Source organism: Scardinius erythrophthalmus (genome assembly GCF_964197995.2).
Source record: "Scardinius erythrophthalmus genome assembly, chromosome: 15".
NCBI lineage: Eukaryota > Metazoa > Chordata > Actinopteri > Cypriniformes > Leuciscidae > Scardinius > Scardinius erythrophthalmus.
Window position 1 is genome coordinate 4,017,402 of NC_138235.1, and position 18,987 is coordinate 4,036,388.

At 40.0% G+C, this 18,987-nt stretch overlaps 1 protein-coding gene and 1 long non-coding RNA gene across 4 annotated transcripts in view; one reads left to right on the forward strand and one right to left on the reverse strand.

Annotated features, from left to right (window-relative positions):
* The window catches only part of LOC308703114 (IQ motif and SEC7 domain-containing protein 1-like), a 106,748-nt gene that overhangs the window by 55,049 nt on the left and 32,712 nt on the right, over nt 1-18,987 (forward strand). For 2 of the 3 annotated variants that reach the window (XR_014031682.1, XM_081386389.1), the window contains exon 1: nt 8,828-9,126. The exons of the other annotated variant lie outside the window; for it this stretch is intronic. Coding sequence is in view for 1 of the 2 variants with exons in the window: in XM_081386389.1 (XP_081242515.1) it covers nt 9,062-9,126 (65 nt within the window). In the remaining variant the exon portion in view is untranslated. Of the gene's footprint in view, nt 1-8,827; nt 9,127-18,987 lie in introns of those variants that run through there. 3 annotated transcript variants of the gene reach the window in all.
* On the reverse strand, nt 5,379-8,085 carry LOC308703116. The gene is made up of 2 exons (XR_014031683.1): nt 7,732-8,085; nt 5,379-7,629 (listed from the first exon to the last, which is right to left on the reverse strand). It is a non-coding gene; the product is annotated as an uncharacterized lncRNA (long non-coding RNA).

Sequence of the window (18,987 nt, forward strand, 5' to 3'; positions counted from 1 at the left end):
GTTATCAACTTGTATTCAAGTCAAGTCACCTTCATTTATATAGAGCTTTATACAGTTCAGATTGTATCATAGCAGCTTTACAGTGATAACAGGAAATTAATGCAACAGAGATTGGATAGAAGAGAGAAAGATCGGCTGTAGAAGAGAGTCACTGTCCAGTTTAAGTAAGTTTTTGACTGATTCATTTCTGTTGTAAAAATCTGAAAACAGAAAACTTGTATTGCGTCCAGATTTCAGCGAGATAAGAGTATTTGTGTGCGTGCTGCTCACTCACCTTAATTCACAGAGCCCTGTGGTAAGATGGCCGCCGGTGATGCCGGAAGTGACTCCGCCTTTAGCCATCTAGCCTTTATATGATATCTATGTTCGAGACAGACTGTAGAGAGAAGTGCTGTAATAATGTAAAATATGTGAAAAATAATGTTTTTTTAACAATCATGCATGAAAGTATATTCTAGTACACCTCAAAAACTAAATCAAGACTTCATAAAAGGGCATAATGGGACCCCTTAAATGAAACAGTGAATATTTAGAGCTGCTCCAGCAGGGTAGTAATAGGCTCCTCATTTTACTCTCTCTGCTATTGACATATCTGACCCGACTACAAACTCCCCACTGATGTCTGTGAAAGAGGGATGTGTGCTCAACAAGCTTGCACATCTCACACACACACACACACACACACACACACACACACACACACACACACACACACACACACACACACACACACACACACACACACACACACACACACACACACACACACACAAAACAATGAGACTTTTCTCAAAATATCTTTTTAAGTAACAGAAGAAAGTCATATTTGGAAGGACATGAGGGTATGATGTCAGAATTTAAATTGTTTAGGTGAACTTCAGCTTTAAGATAAATGTGGCTCTGCCGTGGTCTAGACCGCCACTGCCGAGTGTAAGCTTCAGATCTTCCTTCTGTATTTCATACTATATGAGCCATAAAAGTACTTTTTCATATGTCAAGTTTACAGGGTTAAGTGTCTTGGATGAAAGTTTCTCTAGGATTGAACCAGCAACTTCATTACTCTGCACCACTGTTGTTCAGTGCTGGAAACTAGAGCTCAAATGTGATATTGTTGCCCCATCTACACCATCTACTGGTACACAAACTCTTACATAAGCTGCTGATGACCAGTGGAAGTGTTGGGTGTTCAGTCAGAGGGGAAATGTGATATTCTCATGAATTATTCAGTGTCATCTCTCCTACAGGATGAACCGAATCAAAACCAGTTTTCCTTATGAGAAAAAGCCCAAAGGCTCAAAACATTGGCATCAAGTCCAGTATGACAGCAGAAGAGATCTCTGAGATAAGCTTGTGTCTGTCAGTTCTTATACACCTGATTAGAAGTGGTGGGAAAAACTTTGTAATACATGTTTTGATCAGAATAATTCATATTAATTCAATGATCATAATATTTGTTTTCATAATCATGATTCTATTCATTCAGGTTTCATAACCCTCAACCTCACCACATAAAGGAATTAATAACTGTACCTACAACTACTATAAGTACATCCAAAAGATGAGCGGTGCAGTATATAAGGGGTTTGTGTAACTCCTTCAAGATGACTGGGACTAAACCCTGCAGACAGTGACTCCTGCGTTCATGTCGAGGGGTAAAAGGTCAAACGTTTGGGGTCATTAAGATTTTTATTTATGTATTTGATTTTTTGGTAACACTTTACAATAACAACAAACTAAGAATGATAAATACTTCTACAGCATTTATTAATCTTAGTTTGTTAATTTCAACATTTACTAATACATTATTAAAATCAAATGTTGTATTTGTTAACATGAGTTCATGCACAGTGAACTAGCATAAACAAATAATGAACAGATAATGAACCTTACTGTGAAGTGTTACCAATGTTTTTTTTTTTTTTTGGAAAGAAATGAATACTTTTATTCAGAAGGAATGTTACAAAAGATTTCGATTTTAAATAAATGCTGTTCTTTTGAACTTTCTATTAATTAAAGCACCCTAAAAATACAATCTATCACAATTTCCACAAAAATATGAAGCAGCACAAATTTCAACATTGATAATAATAATAATGAATGTTTTTTGAGCATCAAATCATCATATTAGAGTGATTTCTGAAGGATCATGTGACACTGAAGACTGGAGTAATAATGCTTAAAATTCAGCTTTGATCACAGGAATAAATTACACTTTACTATATATTCACATAGAAAACAGCTGTTTTACATTGTAATATTTCACAATATTTCTGTTTTTACTGTATTTTTGCAGCCTTGGTGGGCATAATAGACTTCTTTCAAAAACAGTAAAATCTTGCCGACCCAAACATGTGAACGCTCGTGTTTATATTTTAACTCAGCTTGTTACACCTGTCAGGTTTGTTGTATTATATGGACTCTTATTTTGACATTCTGTTCCGTTTCCTTTAGTTCCTTTTCCCCTGTTCTGTGTAGTTTCGGTTTCCTTGGTTACTGATTATGTTCTCATTTGTTTCTATTAGTTTCACCTGTGTCTGGTTGAGATTCCCTTGTTCTACCCCTGTATTTATAGCCCTGTGTTTCAGTTGTTCGTGGTCGGTTCTCACGTCTGCATATAGTGCTTTTCTTTTTTTCCTGTGTGTTTGAGTGTTTTGGTTTAATAATAAAGACTGGTTATTTTTAACTCCGATGTTGACCATCAAGCAGCACTGAAACACGTGGCATTGTGTTTGTGTTGAGGTGGACTGATGCTGTTGTTGGGTCTAACTGGTCTCAGACACCACATGTGTTTTGAGTGAGGCACTTGTGATCTCTTCTGTCAGTGAGTGAGTGTGTGTGTGTGTGTGTGTGTGTGTGTGTGTGTGTGTGTGTGTGTGTGTGTGTGTGTGTGTGTGTGTGTGTGTGTGTGTGTGTGTGCGTGTGCGCGTGCGTGCGTGCGTGCGTGTGTGTGTGTGTGTGTGTGTGTGTGTGTGTGTGTGTGTGTGACTTAAATATATATGCTAAATTTATACTGTGGCCTCCGAAAAAGTATTTATAAACTTAGGCCACATTAGATATCGAATATCAAACAGAGAAGATGTTGATTTGACTCCAACAGCACAGACTCCAGACAGGACGAGATCGCTTGTTCAGGGCTGACGGCAGAGGAATATCTGCTTTACTGGCTGATATTTGTGAAACCAGTGTTTTCATATTTACAGAGGATATTAGATTGGATTGGATTGATTGGATTGGCTATTGCTATATCAGATAAAACTGCAGCATTAAATGGAGTTTGTGACATCTGACTGTCAAGTCAAGTCACCTTTATTTCTATAGCGCTTTTTACAATACAGATTGTTTCAAAGCAGCTTTACAGAGATAACATGAAAATAATACAACAAAGTTTGTTTCTGCTGTACAGCACATCTAGAAGAAAACAGTGTCATACTGTGGAGCTGTTTTCATTATCAAGTTGGATTCTTTAGAGGATGGATATTCTTTCACTTTTTTTCTTTATTTCACTTAAGTTCCCTGGTGAAAAAAAAAATGCAGGCGTGCATTAATGTGTGCTAATGTTAAAGTGTGTTAATGATTAGTTAACTTGAACTTGTTAACTAGAACTATTTTGAAACAACTCATTTTGTACTAAGTATATTTTAGTTGTAATTAAATTGTGTAAAACAAATTGCACACTTTGTCTTCAATAACAAATGCACAATAATAGACAATTAATGCTTAGTTATACTTTGTACAAAATACTATTGTATGCTATAATGAATTTTGAAAGTATAATTTTATGCACTGTTACAGTGATCATTTCCAGCACACAGTTAAAATATACCTAAAATATATTTGTATTAAAGTGCAAATAAATACACTTTTAAAAAATAAGCTGAATTTTCACTTCAAGTATATTTTTCTAAAATATACTAAAGTACAATTATTTTAAATTGTGTTAAAAGTTGTATTGTGAAAATAGGTAAAAGCATGATGCTAATATACTTTTAATATATTTAAAGATAGTAAAATTTTTGTTAGTATATTTGCACTATACTATTGAAAAGGGGAATATATTTCAAATACAATAAAGTATACCTTTTTCTCCACTAGGGTTCACCTGCCCATCCAGGCCTAGCGAATGGATTTGGCTTGCTGCCCTTGCAGGAAGGGTCTCTATTTAGTCACCCTCATGCCTTTAAACCTATACATGATTTTTCTTTTTTCATGCCAGATAAGTGATATAGCGGAATATCCAGAATATATTTTCCATAGAATGAAAGTGAATTGGAGCTGTTAGTCTAAAATTATTCCACGTCCAATAACGATCCACTTCCCTGAAGCTCCCTCTCTTGGGTTGGCTTTGACTGTGTTTCTCCTGAATCCATGAGTCTTGCTATTCCAGCTGATATATGACGCTGTCAAAACTCTGGTGTTGTTTTTAGTTAACTGTTAGTGAAAAAGGGTAGAGGTCAAATGTTCTGCAGGAATGCACATGAACTGTCGTGTTTCTGCTTCGTTTTCAAGGACTTTTGGTTTGTTTTTGTCTTTTCCTGCATTTCCCATTATTGGCCGGCTCCTAAAGTCAGTCACCTTCATTTATATAGCGCTTTTAACAATACGAATTGTTTCAAAGCAGCTTTACAGTGATAATCAGAGATTACAGTAACAGAGATTGTTTAGGCTTTACAGCCGCTCTAGAATAAAGTTATTGTCCAGCTAAAGTTAGTTTTGATTGATTCACTTCCGTTGCAAAGATCATTAGTTATTAACTTAGGGGACACCGACACCGTTTTAACTGGAAACAGTAAACTTTTAATGTGTTCTGGCCGTTCATTTGCACAACAGTGTTTCTTGAGAGCGCAAGTTTTGAAAATGTTTGAAAACCGTTATCTCCGTGTAAACTTAAAATGTGAATCTGTGAAAACGGTGATGGCGTGCACATGCACACCGCGTGTTTAGTCTATTGACCCCTTTTCAGTTAGTAAACAGTGTAACGTTTTTTTGTGGGCAGAGCTTGGGTGGAGGCAGAGCTATCCCCCAGGCTGCTTCACTAACATCAGTTAGCAAGTTTTGTTAGCTTGTTTTTTTAACAATGACTGGAGAAAAATCTTAATGTGTAAAGTCACTCACTGTCCAGTTACCGTTACCTCTGGTTGAGTGGCTTGACATCTACACCTGATAGAGAAACCGAGCGTAAAGAGAAACTAAGGGCATATAAATCTTTAGATGCCTATAACTATGTGCTGAATGGTCACGTACACGACTTGTGTGGTACGATCCGCAGTTCTGCCAAGCCAGCGCCAAGGCCAGAAGACGACCATGTAAAGAGAGACATTACATTACAAATTTTAAAGATGTGAATATTTTCTAGAAATAAAAATTCCAGATGCAGCAAATACATTTTTTAACTTTATGTATTTGATTATTCTTTCTTACCAGGTTCTTCAAAAAGTTTAATCACAATCAATCACATCAATGTATATACAATCACAGATGATTCCCAAATAATCACAATAGTTTAGAAAACATTATGCGATAAAATTTCAAATTGAAGCATGTACTCCGTCGAGTATTGCACACAACAACAGAACACGATGACATTTTAAGCTCCTTATGTATCCGAATCTGTGCTGGTTTGTATTGGCTGCCTCCAGATTTCCCTTTGTTTTGCCTCTAGCTAACGCCGTGACGAAGATGTTTAATAGGGAGCCAGTGCAGTGTTGACAGAACTGGGCTAATATGGTCATACTTCCTGGTTCTGGTGAGAACTCGAGCTGCTGCGTTTTGAACTAATTGTAGTTTGTTTATTAAGCGTGCAGGGCAACCACCCAGTAGAGCATTACAATAATCTAGCCTTGAGGTCATGAACGCATGAACTAATTGTTCCGCATTTGTCAATGAGAGCATATGGCGTAATTTAGATATATTTTTAAGATGGAAAAATGCGGTTTTACAGATACTAGACACGTGACTTTCAAATGAAAGATTGGTATCAAAGAGCACACCCAGGTTCCTAACCGACGACGAAGACTCGACAGAGCAGCCATCGAGTGTTAGACAGTATTCTAGGTTATTACGTGAGGAAGTTTTTGGTCCAATAATTAGAAACTCTGTTTTTTCAGAATTTAGAAGTAGGAAATTACGAGTCATCCAATTTTTTATATCCGCTATGCATTCCGTTAATTTTGTGTATTGGTAAGTTTCGTTGGGTTTTGAAGAAATATAGAGCTGAGTATCGTCGGCATAACAGTGAAAGCTAATGCCATGTTTCCTAATGATATCTCCTAATGGTAGCATGTACAGAGTGTGTGTGTGTGTGTGAGGGTAGCATGTACAGAGTGTGTGTGTGTGTGTGTGTGTGTGTGTGTGTGTGTGTGTGTGTGTGTGTGTAGCATGTACAGAGTGAACAGCAGCGGTCCTAGTACTGAGCCTTGTGGTACGCCATACTGAACTTGTGATCGATGAGACATCTCTTCATTTACTGCTACAAACTGATAACGGTCAGATAAGTATGGTTTAAACCATGCTAATGCAATTCCACTAATGCCAACATAATGTTCTAATCTATTTAAAAGAATGTTGTGGTCAATGGTGTCAAAAGCAGCACTAAGATCGAGTAACACTAATAGAGAGACACAACCACGATCGGATGATAAGAGCAAATCATTTGTGACTCTAATGAGCACAAAAGTTTTTCTCGTTGCTTCATAACATTAAGGTTGAACCACTGTATTCACATGGACCATTTAACTATGATTTACTACCTTTCGGGACCTTGAAAGTTGCAATAACTTTATTGTCTATGGAGGGATCAGAAAGCTCTCAGATTTAATCCAAAATATCTTAGTTTGTGTTCTGAAGATGAATGAAGGTCTTACGGGTTTGGAACGACATGAGGATGAATAATTAATAACAGAATTTTCTTTTTTGGGTGAACTAACCCTTTAACATAGTTGTTGCAAATAAATATAGTCTACATTTTCTCAACTCTATCAAACTTGGGGTCTCTTCTCTGGACCCTGCAGGGAGTGCCTTGGAAGTGTGCTTAGCTAACGGGCCCTTCGTGAAGGCATTCAGATGTTCTTTTTTCTTGGGAATGTCTCTACAAACAGCTTCCCTATCCCCAGATCTTCTTCCTGGAGTCCCTCAGATCCCACAGATACAGCGGACTCAGCCAACAGCAGCTCTGACCACACAGAACAGGTCTGCTTTCGGGAAAAGCCCATCAGAATCAGAAACATGGAATGACATTCCGCTTTTTCAGGGGTGCTGCTGCTTTTCAACACCCCTTTTCTCTTTTCACATTTTCTGGTCAGTTCTTGTTAAAGCGTAACTCTTTGAGATGCCTTCAGGCTTGGGTAATGAGAAGCGGCCGTGGAGGGCCTGGTGGGAGTTAGTCACTGAAGGCTTGAGCTTTGAGTTGAAGCAGATGTTTTATGGAGGGCCAGTTGGAGTTCCCGGATCTGACATCAACCTGTCGGACAGACTCCTTCTGTGAATAACAGCCAGTCAAAACTCCCACAAACCAGTGTTCAACTCATCTTAGTGATCTTCGATCTGCTGTTGAATCACACTGTGTCTGTTTGAAGCTTGCTGTTCGCATGGCTGGGATTGGGAAGTTTGCTGTGAGAGACGACGCTGTGGCGTCTGGAGGAGGGACAGTGAAACACACATCAGCTGTCAGTGTCATTCCTTCATTGTAGCTGTTGACTAATGCATGCTTGTAATGCTTCACGTGTCTTCTCTGACCTGTCACGTGTTCCCTTCTTGTGCAATGCGAGGTTTGAAGTTTAAGATGCAGCAAACCCAAAGGAAGCAGTCATGTTCTCCACAGGGAGGGAAACGAGAGGACGCGGTCACCTTCATCCAGCAGTGCAGGCGCAGGGATTGCTGTCCTTGTACAGGAGACCGTTGGCCATCTGGTAGTTATTTTCTCTTTGTCCTGTCACCTCAGCATTATTCAGAGCGGGCCAGTGTCAGTCCTGCAGCTCACGCCGCCCTCCTCTGCAGTTTCAGATACATATTTGAAATCACCAATGAAATCTGACAGCTGCCTCGTTAATGCTGTTTCTTATGCTCAAAAAAAAGATCATTTTTCAGACTAGATCCACCAATGCAGCCGCAGTAACACAATGACTTTACCAGTCGGCGAATGGCTCTTTTATTTAGAAGGCGGGGCTTATTCCGCCATGTGGTGTGCTGCACTTTCTCCCATTCATAGTAAGACGAGTGAACTGTGTTTCTATATCTAAAGTCTTTGGTGATGCACTGATCTGTCGGTGAAGCGGCCATAGCCGTGCTTTATCATAAATAAAACATGGTTATTGACCAATCAGCATCAAGGACTTGTTAAGTTGTGTTAAGTGTTAAGTTTTATAAATTCCCATATAGATTCAAAGAGAGGTCACTCAAGCAAGGTCAAAGAATACTCAACCGCTTCTTCTACAAAAAACCATGCGCATGTTTTATAATACTGATGTGTTTTATGTGTTTTTCACATGAATCATAAACACTTGATCGTCAGAGAAGAGCAGCAAACGCTGGAGAGTTTGAACAGGACAATCTCTCTCTCTCTCTCTCTCTCTCCTCTCTCTCTCTCTCTCTCTCTCTCTCTCCCTCTCTCTCTCTCTCTCTCTCTCTCTCTCTCTCTCTCTCTCTCTCTCTCTCTCTCTCTCTCTCTCTCTCTCTCTCTCTCTCTCTCTCTCTCTCTCTCTCTCTCTCTCTCCCCCCCCCTCTCTCTCTCACTCTCCCTCCCCCCCCCCCTCTCTCCCTGAAAGGCTCTATTAATAGAGGTGCTTCCACATTTTCCCACTGGCATTCCTCTGCCGCCCGTGCAGAAGTCAGTGTTCGTTCCTTCCCGCCTTCTCTCTGCTTCTCTCAGAAGTGCAAGCTCTTTCATCTGAAGCAGGGTGTGTGTTTGGACAGCTCTCGGCCTGAGATCTGCTGGTGGAGTTCCTCGGGTCTCTGAGAGAGAGAGAGAGAGACAGCAGTCGTGGTTCAGTCTCTGAGCTGCTGTTGTGCTTTCGGATCCAGTGATGGTTGAGTTCGGCTCTTTGTGGACACGCATTCCTCCGCAGACATGTGGTGTTTGCAGTGCAACTCAGAGAAAACACAGTCTCTGCTTGAACTGGAGCTGGACAGCTGGTAAGACTGGACTATAAGAGTGTGTGTGGGGAAGTCGAGGTCTGAGCTAGTATTTAAGCAATGCAGTTTGACAATAAGTTTTATTGTGCATTTATTAAAACTATGGCACTAAAGTCCAGATTATTTGTTTATGCTGGAGTATTCTCAAGTCACTAATGGGTTCAGAAAAGCGGTGGAATATGCAGTAATGTGTGTGTTGAAAACCCTGTACCTACAGAAGCACACACACGATGTTGACCTGGTTTCACTGGGTCCATCCATTCTCTGGTCTCTGTAGCACTGGTCCACTTGCTCTATATTTATGAGATGATCACAGTAATGGAGGTGTGTTTTAGCCCATCCAGCTGAGAGATCCACTGTTACATGACAGTCCCTCTCTAACACAAGAGAAGAGACGGTGTGAAACTGAGTATATATGGGTTATTTATTAGCCAGAGATGTCCTCAGCTGAGGTTAGACGTCTTATTGGAGGTTTTCGTGCAGAGGAGCACTTTAAAAGCTCATGCTATGGTTTATTCATAATGTCCACTGCTGTTGTGGAAGGTCTGTGTTTCTCTGTTAAATATTGGAAGCTTCATTGCGTAAGGGTTTTCAAATTAAAGTTGCTGTTTGTTTTCTAACTTTAGTGGAGTTTGACTGTTTTTGTCCTGTAGTGATGGACACCGGGCCTGAGCTTTGGGTTGTTGTGTAGTGTTGTGTAGTACATGTCACATGTGCTGAGCCAGATAACAGAGAGATCAGCAGGGACCGGCTGCTTCCTCTGCTGGAGGACACACACACACACGCCTCATTTCCTCTGCCAACGGTCAGCAAACCCTTTACCTCGGGCCAGTCTCTCCAACACTGCTGGTTATTTGATGTCTGTGTGATTCTTCTGATTGCCAGAGATTGTGTCTTCCAGTAACTCAGTGATCGGCTGCAAGAGGTCTTATACAGTACAGGCTTCAGAGTATTACAACATTGAAGTTGCACCTTAAATGCCCAATTGTTATTGCATTAGAAAACAAAATACCAAAGCAAGTGGCATCCGTAAACTAATTCTGCTAGAGGTTTTCTCAGAACAGACTTCACTTTTCGAAATCACTCTTGCACTGACTTTAAGCCACCGGTGTCTAGCAGATCAGTCCGCTCACACACAACAGAGTTCGCCACCACACAGCTGCAGTTCTGACTAATGTCTGGCAAAACACACAGTGTCACAGTCAGCATCTGCGTTTACATGGACCCTAAAGGAACACGCCGACTTTTTGGGACTTTAGCTTATTCACCGTATCCCCCAGAGTTAGATAAGTCCACACACACCATTTTCATCTCCGTGCGTGCCGTAACTCTGTCTGACCGCTAGCCTAGCTTAGCACAAACACTGGAGGTAAAGTAGCAGTGCTTCGACTCCTGAGAATATAGTTCCCAGTGTGTATACGGTTAGAAGATGGCTGTGTCTCATGTGACCTTGTTATTTGTACACGCTGTGACTATACAAATCACAACATGTAAATAAGAAAATGTTGGCGTTATTTTGTCACTTATTGGGAGCAGTATGCTAGCTGGAGCCATTTACCTCCAGTCTTTGTGCTAAGCTAGGCTAGCGGTGGCTGCGTCAGACAGAGTTACGGCACGCACAGAGATAAGAAGTGTGTGTATGGATTTATCTAACTCTGGGGGATACGGTGAATAAGATAAAGTCCCAAAAAGACGGCGTGTTCCTTTAATAATGCGATGGAAATCAGACTAGTAGCACAGTCGGAATAAAAGACTCACATGTAACCAGAATGAATTGGCCAAATCTGATTGTAAGGGGTGGCTTAAACCTTTTCTAATCCGATCGAGAGGAAGTGTAAACACTGGAGCGCACTGGAAACTGGATCTGGAAAGTACTGCGCATGTGCAGTGAGGTAGAGATGAGGTGATGACGCATGATGTGACTGTCGTGTCATCAAGTGTGTGAAGAGGAGCAGGACAACACCCCTCGAGTCCTCGTTTCGGACTCTCATCCACACACACATGTTTGAGTTTTACTACTTGATCAATATAAGCAGCTCAGCACAACTGTTCATGTGCTCTTCGTCTCTAAATCGATGGTAAATCTGCCCTCTGAGACACAGAACAGCAGCGGTGTAGAAGAGTTATCATCACACAGTGGGAGACTCTGAGTAACTGTGCAGTGTGTGCATGGCAAAAACATTGAGTCCGATTTGAAGCTTACAACATATAAACGCGCACATCAACCTGATCATTTATCAGCGTTCATGTCACACTACACTCAGATTCAATGAATTCATGAATTCAGTCTGACTGAAACGTAGCTATAGTTGGGTTACAACACTATGGTACATAATCATACACACAAAAACAGATTCAGTGCTTCTCAAAATTAATAAAAACTGTCAAAGGCGAACTCAGAATATTACGCAAACCTGCTGTAGTTAGATATGTTAAATAACACAAATATACTTTATGTATTTAATCTCACTTTAGTAACCAATGTCTTTGCTGCTGACCTTCGATAATCCGACTCCACCATGTGAATCAGAAAAACATCGCATTTGTGACTTTTTTAGTTTTATTGCTGAACAGTGTTGAACCCTCTTCTCCTGTGTCTGTTCTTCTGTGGTCCAGCATGGCAGCGGCTGAAGGCTTTGTTTAATGGCGCCCTCTGCTGGACTGGAGTGAATCTGCATCCTTCAGCCGGAGGAGGATTCACTTCACTTCTGGTGTGAAAGGGTTTTTACATTGGACAAAATACAACTTTTTTAAAACAAACAAATCAGCAAACCCAGCCCAGGTGAGAAAAAGTAACGCAAAAGTAACATATTACATTCCTTTCCATAAAAAGTAACTAAGTAACGCAGTTAGTTACTTTTTTTTAGGGAGTAATACAGTATTGTAATGTATTACTTTTAAATGTAACTTTCCACAACACTGGTCACAATTATTTATTTTGTTCTTTCTTTAAATAACAAACCAATTTGCATTTATTCTAGTTATCTAATTCACTTGACTTTTAAAATATGGCTAAAGTATCCAAATAGTTTTTGGGGCCTTTGTATGTATTATATGTGATGTTGTGTTTGACTCTGGTTCATTCTTATGCCGTCTACAGTCAAACTACTGCAAATGGGTCATCTGGTCTGTGGCGTGTTGTAGGCACATATGGAAATCCACTTGAGACAACCGGCATGCACACACACACACACACACACGGCTGAAATCTGCTCTTCATTACCAAAACTCCCAAAGATTTTTCCTGCCCCTTTTCTCATCCACCTTTATTCACTTGGAATGCAGGAATCCTCCTGCTATTTGTCAGACACCCAGCGGGGATGTTTCACTCACTCACACACACAAACACACACACACACACACACACACACACACACACACACACACACACACACACACACACACACACACACACCTACCCATCACAGAAAACTTTATGCATTTTTCCACTTTAAAAAAACATCACTCGGTGTGATTTCTAAGCTGTTTTCCTCACAAGGACAAACATGACTAGTATTACTGTCCTTGTGAGGACATTTGGTCCCCATAAAGAAGGGTTTACCAGGTACACACACACACACACACACACACACACACACACACACACACACACACACACACATTTCTCACAGTTTATTACATTCAGTCTGGATGCTCATGTGAGACTCAAAAAGAACATTTCCTTGAATGGATTATTGACAAAAACAAAACAAAAAAATGCCAAATTCTAAAACATTACTTAGTTGGTATTTTGGATTGGGTACAAGTTCACTTTAATAATATTCAAGACACTGGAACTGTTTTCTGATGGAAAGCATCTAGTGTTTATGGTGGCCACTCTTGATTACCGTCAGAAACTCGACTCAGACTGTAGGGCTTTTCTCTGTGTACCGTAATGAAAACCTGAAGAGGAAATGATGTCATCTCACACTGTTCTTCATTTTCCCCTCAATCATACAACAGCTGTTCCTCTTTACTGTGGCCTGTGATGGGCAATGACTTTACTGAAGAGTCGGTCACTCTTTAGCACACACACGCGCACACACACGACACACACAGACGACAGTTTCCTTAAAGAGCCATTTCTGCTTGATTTAACCCATAAATCTTAGTTTTGTTGGTATAAATTGATGTATGTAGGTTGGTTCACTGATGTTAAATAATATTTTTGACTTGAACGAGATCAGTTCATTTAGATGTGACCTTTTTCACCATTCCATGCCCATTTCCACACAGGTTAAAGTGTGCATGCTAACTCAAGCAGCAGCAGCAGCGTGTGCATGTTCTCACTACTCAAGAGGACACGGGTCCCCTGGTACATGGTGCAACACGTGTTTGGTGGCCTTTACATTTAGCAATATTTCACACTCTGAATATCTCTGAATGTAATGTTCCTAATATCACTAAAACACCAGTTCTTGCCATAAAAAAAAAAAAAATTGTGATGGTAAGAAATGGCAAAGCAACCGCACAGGTGTCGCACTTTACCATCTATCAGAGGACCAAAGTCACTTAGTTTGTTCACTATTCCATGCCCATTTCCACACTGAGTGACTCTACATGCTGAACGAGCAGTTTAAGCAGAACACACGTCATTCGTCTTGCACTTTGAAGTTCACTGTTGTTCCCCTTATAACTAAATAAAAATGCAATCCATACAAAAACCGACACTAATGCATTTAAAAGCCTTCTATGTGGAGGTCAGAATTAAAAATAATGTGTTGATTGTTGCATTGAAAATTTTCAGTTGGTTAATTTGTGTGATGCGCTCAAGTTCAAGAACGAGATGGCAGAAAGCACCATCAATTTACAAAAGCACAATGTTTTGTTGTTATTGTGAGTTATGTTTGCATTACTCTTACCTGTATGAGCGCGCGCTCTCCACACAAACACTTGGATATGCCCCTTATAATAGCCACATTTAGGTTAATATTAGAGCGAGTGGACTTGTACAGTTGCTGCTACTTACATGTTTCAAGTGATAAGCCATCTTTGAGGTCGATGAATGATAGGCGAATGTTTGGATTTCCTGCTGTTAACGATCTGTCAGTTACAGCCTGCGTGATTTCAACACTTTCTGTGGAGGTTTTTTTAATAAAATCTTAGTCCACCAAGCCTCTTCTAGTCGACTAACGGTTAGCCAACTATTAGGGGGCAGCCCTATTGCGCACAAAAAGTATTCTCGTCGCTTCATAACCTTAAAGGGATGGTTCGGAGTAAGATCACCTAGGGTCCTTTGCACCATGACCTCGAGCCAAACCCCCCCCAGAAGCCTTTATCCCTTAGTTGAACATTATTAAAGTTAGAGCTTATTTAGAGATATCAGCCGGATGGTTTAGTGCAGCGCTAATGGATCCTATGATGTATCTGGTAAATTACCGCACTAATAATGCCCAGAATGGCACCAAACTTCTACAGTAGCACAAATAGGTCCTGTACTCATAAAACAAGGCATTGGAAAGTTTGTAAGTACATCAGGAGTTTATTTAAATAACACTTGCCTGACGGCTCATGCTACCGCTAACCCGGACACCGACGTCACTTCAGGGGTTTGGGAAAAGCACGTAAAAGTCTTGGCAGAAAGCGATGCATAAGGATGAAGTGTAACAACGCCCAGTTCCAGGAATGCACTCATATTTTGTTGGTAGTTCCAGTTTGCAACAATTATTAGATTACACTAAGTTGTCAACACTTGTAGCAAATTATCTGTATGAAATATTAATAATCAATAATAACTTGTTATAATTGATTATGAATATTTGGATCAGTTAGTATAATTAACTTAATGTTGTGAATTAATATTACAATCAATTAACCTGTTTGTCCCATGAACACTCAGGATTAATTGATTATTATCTCTAAGAAATGTACATTTCCAGGGCATGGGAAATGTCTTTATTACTTTACAGTACTACTAAGAGCAGTAGTAAAGATCTAATGATTAGAGACTGCAGATATGAGCTTGAGACACGGACAACTTTACGTGTGACATGAACAAGATTTTATTAACTAGTCTAAACACTTAAACTACTCTAACATACACACACATACATGCACACAGTTTACCAAGGGAAAGAGAGCTGAAGCAGAATACAGGAAAGCAAGAAGTTATAGCATTGTTTGAAGTTCAGCAGATCAACAGCCTTGAGCAAACCATCAGTTTAGTTCTAACACACCCTTCTTTAAAAGGGGAAAGGATACTTAATATATCAAATAATGAGACTAAGTTTGATACTTGCATGTCTCGCCCATTTGAATTAAACTGTCCTGATGCAATTTGTTGAGGCTCCAGTTGATCTTTGCTGATGTGGTCTTGATAGAGAGAACCAGTGGGAGTCAGAGGATCATTGGTGAACGGAAAGACAAGGCCGCAGCCTGGCACAAGCTTGGTGGGTCCTTAGAAACTTCTAGTTCAGCATCATCTTCACATCAGGATTCCAGAAGAGAGTAAGAGTGACTTGTGATCAGTGACTTTAAAGCATGAAGATGCCACACCTTCTGGAGGTGTGTGAGCCAATAAGACGTGTTTTCCTTTGGAGGGAAATTCTTTTATGACCTATTGTTCAAGCAGGCCTTTGAACATGTAATTTGATTGGATGTTTAACACAAGAATCTTTAAGATGCTTATAAAACTAATGCGTCACAAAGTTAGCAAAATGTAATGTAAATTAACAAATGGGAAACAAAGATTGGAGTTTATAGACACTAAACATGCCACACAAATGATTTTGGTTAACCATAATATGCAAAGTCTGAAACATTAAACCAATACAAGAATACAAAAGCCAAACCACATAAAAGGAAAATCATGAGATGAGAAAATTAAATACATGTTTACACATTTCTCAAGTGGTTATACATAGAATATATAGGATTAACAGGGTTTATTTCTCCTCCTCTGCAAGAGTTTAAGTGAGACTCGCAGCTCTCTGGAAATTCCTTTGGGTCGTAAAACTCTTATCAGTCTCAGTGTGTGTTAGCTTCATTTGGGATGTTAGTTTTGGGGGGAAGTTTCACAGGCCTTTGTTGGGAGAGTGAGTTTGCTGGATTATTCATTAAATAAATGAATAATTTGTGTGTGTCCGATTGGTCCAGACGCTACACACTTCGGAAAACAAATGATAAAAAATGTTGAAGATACTGGCTTTCTGCCAGGACTTTTACATGCTTTTCCCAAACCACGGAAGTGACGTCGGTGTCCGGGTTAGCGGTACACTCTCAGAAAAAAAAGGTACAAAAGCTGTCACTGGGACAGTACCCTTCAAAAGGGTTCTAATATGTACCATTTAGGTACTAATATGTACACTTTTGGTACCAATATGTACCTTTGAGGGACTAATATGCACTCTTTAGGTACAAAGGTGTTCCTTTTGAAAAGGTACCGCCACAGTGACAGCTTTTGTACCTTTTTTTCTGAGAGTGTAGCATGAGCCATCAGTCAAGTGTTATTTAAATAAACTCCTGATGTACTTACAAACTTTCCAATGCCTCGTTTTATGAGTACAGGACCTATTTGTACTACTGTAGAAGTTTAGTGCCATTCTGGGCATTATTAGTGCGGTAATTTACCAGATACATCATAGGATCCATAAGCGCTGCACTAAACCATCCGGCTGATATCTCTAAATAAGCTCTAACTTTAATAATGTTCAACTAAGGGATAAAGGCTTCTGGGGGGGGTTTGGCTCGAGGTCATGGTGCAAAGGACCCTAGGTGATCTTACTCCGAACCATCCCTTTAAGGTTATGAAGCGACGAGAATACTTTTTGTGCGCAATAGGGCTGCCCCCTAATAGTTGATTTTACTCTGAACCATCTTTTTAAGGTTGAACAACTGTAGTCACATGGACTATTTTAACGGTGTCTTTACTACCTTTCTGGGCCTTGAAAGTGTCAATGACGTTGCTGTCTATGGAGGGATCAGAAAGTGTCGGATTTCATCAAAAATATCCTACTTTGTTATCTGAAGATGAACGAAGGTCTTACGGGTTTGGAACGACGTGAGGGTGACAGAATTTTAATTTTTGGGTGAACTAACCCTTTAAAATACACATAATGGCCATAGAGTTTCTCCAGCTAATTTTGATACAGATGATAAGAAACTACTTTGAGAAAATGGGAGCTGTCCCGTAATCTCGGCACAGATTGCTCAGATGAGGATAGAGAGGATGTGTAAGCTGTGGGAATCATGAGCACTCTCTGCGTTTGAGCTCTGCTGTGCGACTGTGTCACCAAACACTGACCAGCTCTCGCTGAAAATGAATGGCATCCAGTTGCTTTGTCGCAGCAATTGCTGACAGAAGCCACACAAGTTGGTCAACGAATGACAGGGTCTGTGGTCATTTGTGTAATTTAAAACAGCTAAATTATCAACTAAATTCCCCTTAATAATACTTTGGATGCTGCATCGTTATCCTTTACATGTTACATGTTCCAGTCATCTCTTATACGATAGAAATCATCATCAGTAAATGCACACTGTTGTTCCTCATCTCACCCTCACTGATATGACATGCTTTCCACACTGAGCGCTGGCATTTGTGCTAGCTAGACTCGCCGCCCGCGCGAGAGGAACGTGGCAGTGTTTGCAGGACAGATGGTGCGTGAGATTCTTCTCTAGAGATATTATGCAAGAACTGTGAGTTTCACCATGACTGCATGTACTGTACGTGTGGACATGTAAGTGTGTATTTGTGGACGTGGCACTAGTCCTGCTGTCTTGGTCACTGTTGTCCTTTTATAATATGCTGACATACATCATAATTAGGAATAAGCAATCCTGCACCGTACTTGTATTGACATGGGTTGTATGAGGTATTGAAAGGTGGAGTCTGATAGCCAGCATTGATAATTCAACACCACCACTACTTACTAATGCTATTCTTAGGATACCAGTATGTTTATGGAAGCCATTTATTTAGCTTGGTTCCATTCTGTTAAACTGATCAACAAAATATTAAACTGAAGATGTGTAAAAGGCTTGTAATCAAAGATGATTGTAACTTAAAGCTAAGGAAGACTGAAGGTATATTTAAGGATGAAGTACCACTAGTGTGTCTTTTGATTAGTTAGAACAGCCTAAAGTCAGTACTTCACAATAGCTGTGCATACAGTCCGCTGTATTCCACTTGATTGCATAAAAAGGTGTGCTTGGTTTACATTAGGCCCGCCTCTGCTGTCTGTTTACTGTTGTTTGTACAGAGCTGCATGTGACTGCAGGCATGACGGCACTGCAGACCTGAAGGAGGAAGTTGTTGAAGGAAGTTTCTTTTCTACATGATTTGAACAATCGATTTGCATGCAAGCGAGTTTGTGGCTCTGCGTCAAGCCTGATGTGCGGGTTTGTAAATGATTGGTTTCATCAGAGCAGACTTTGGCTATGTTGGGGAAACCTAGCTGACCTTTGAACTTGTGGCTCGTAATGGCAGATAAGCAGAAGAAACTGGACTTTTTTGGCAGGAGATCTTTCTTTGGACGACATTCACGTCGAAAAACTGCAGAGAGTAAGAGTTAGTGAGTAATGTTCATGTAAATATGAAAGATATATGCTCTTACTGTGGTCTAAAATCATGTTATATACTGTAGGACACATGTCTGACTTGCAGTGTAAACGGGTCTGCTGTTACTTGTGCTGGATAGATGTGCAGAGCATCAGAAAACTGGATCACTTCAATATATTTAATAGAATTTGAACGAATCCGTTCTGGTTAGACCTCTAAACAAAATGTAATTTTTGTTTCAGTTGTTCTCTGAGATTCTTTAAGATTTTCAAACAAGTCTGCTATTAGAAGGATGTTTTAATTGATACATTTATATATTCTTACTTTTCCCCCTCAGTTGTTGGATACTGATGTGAATTTAT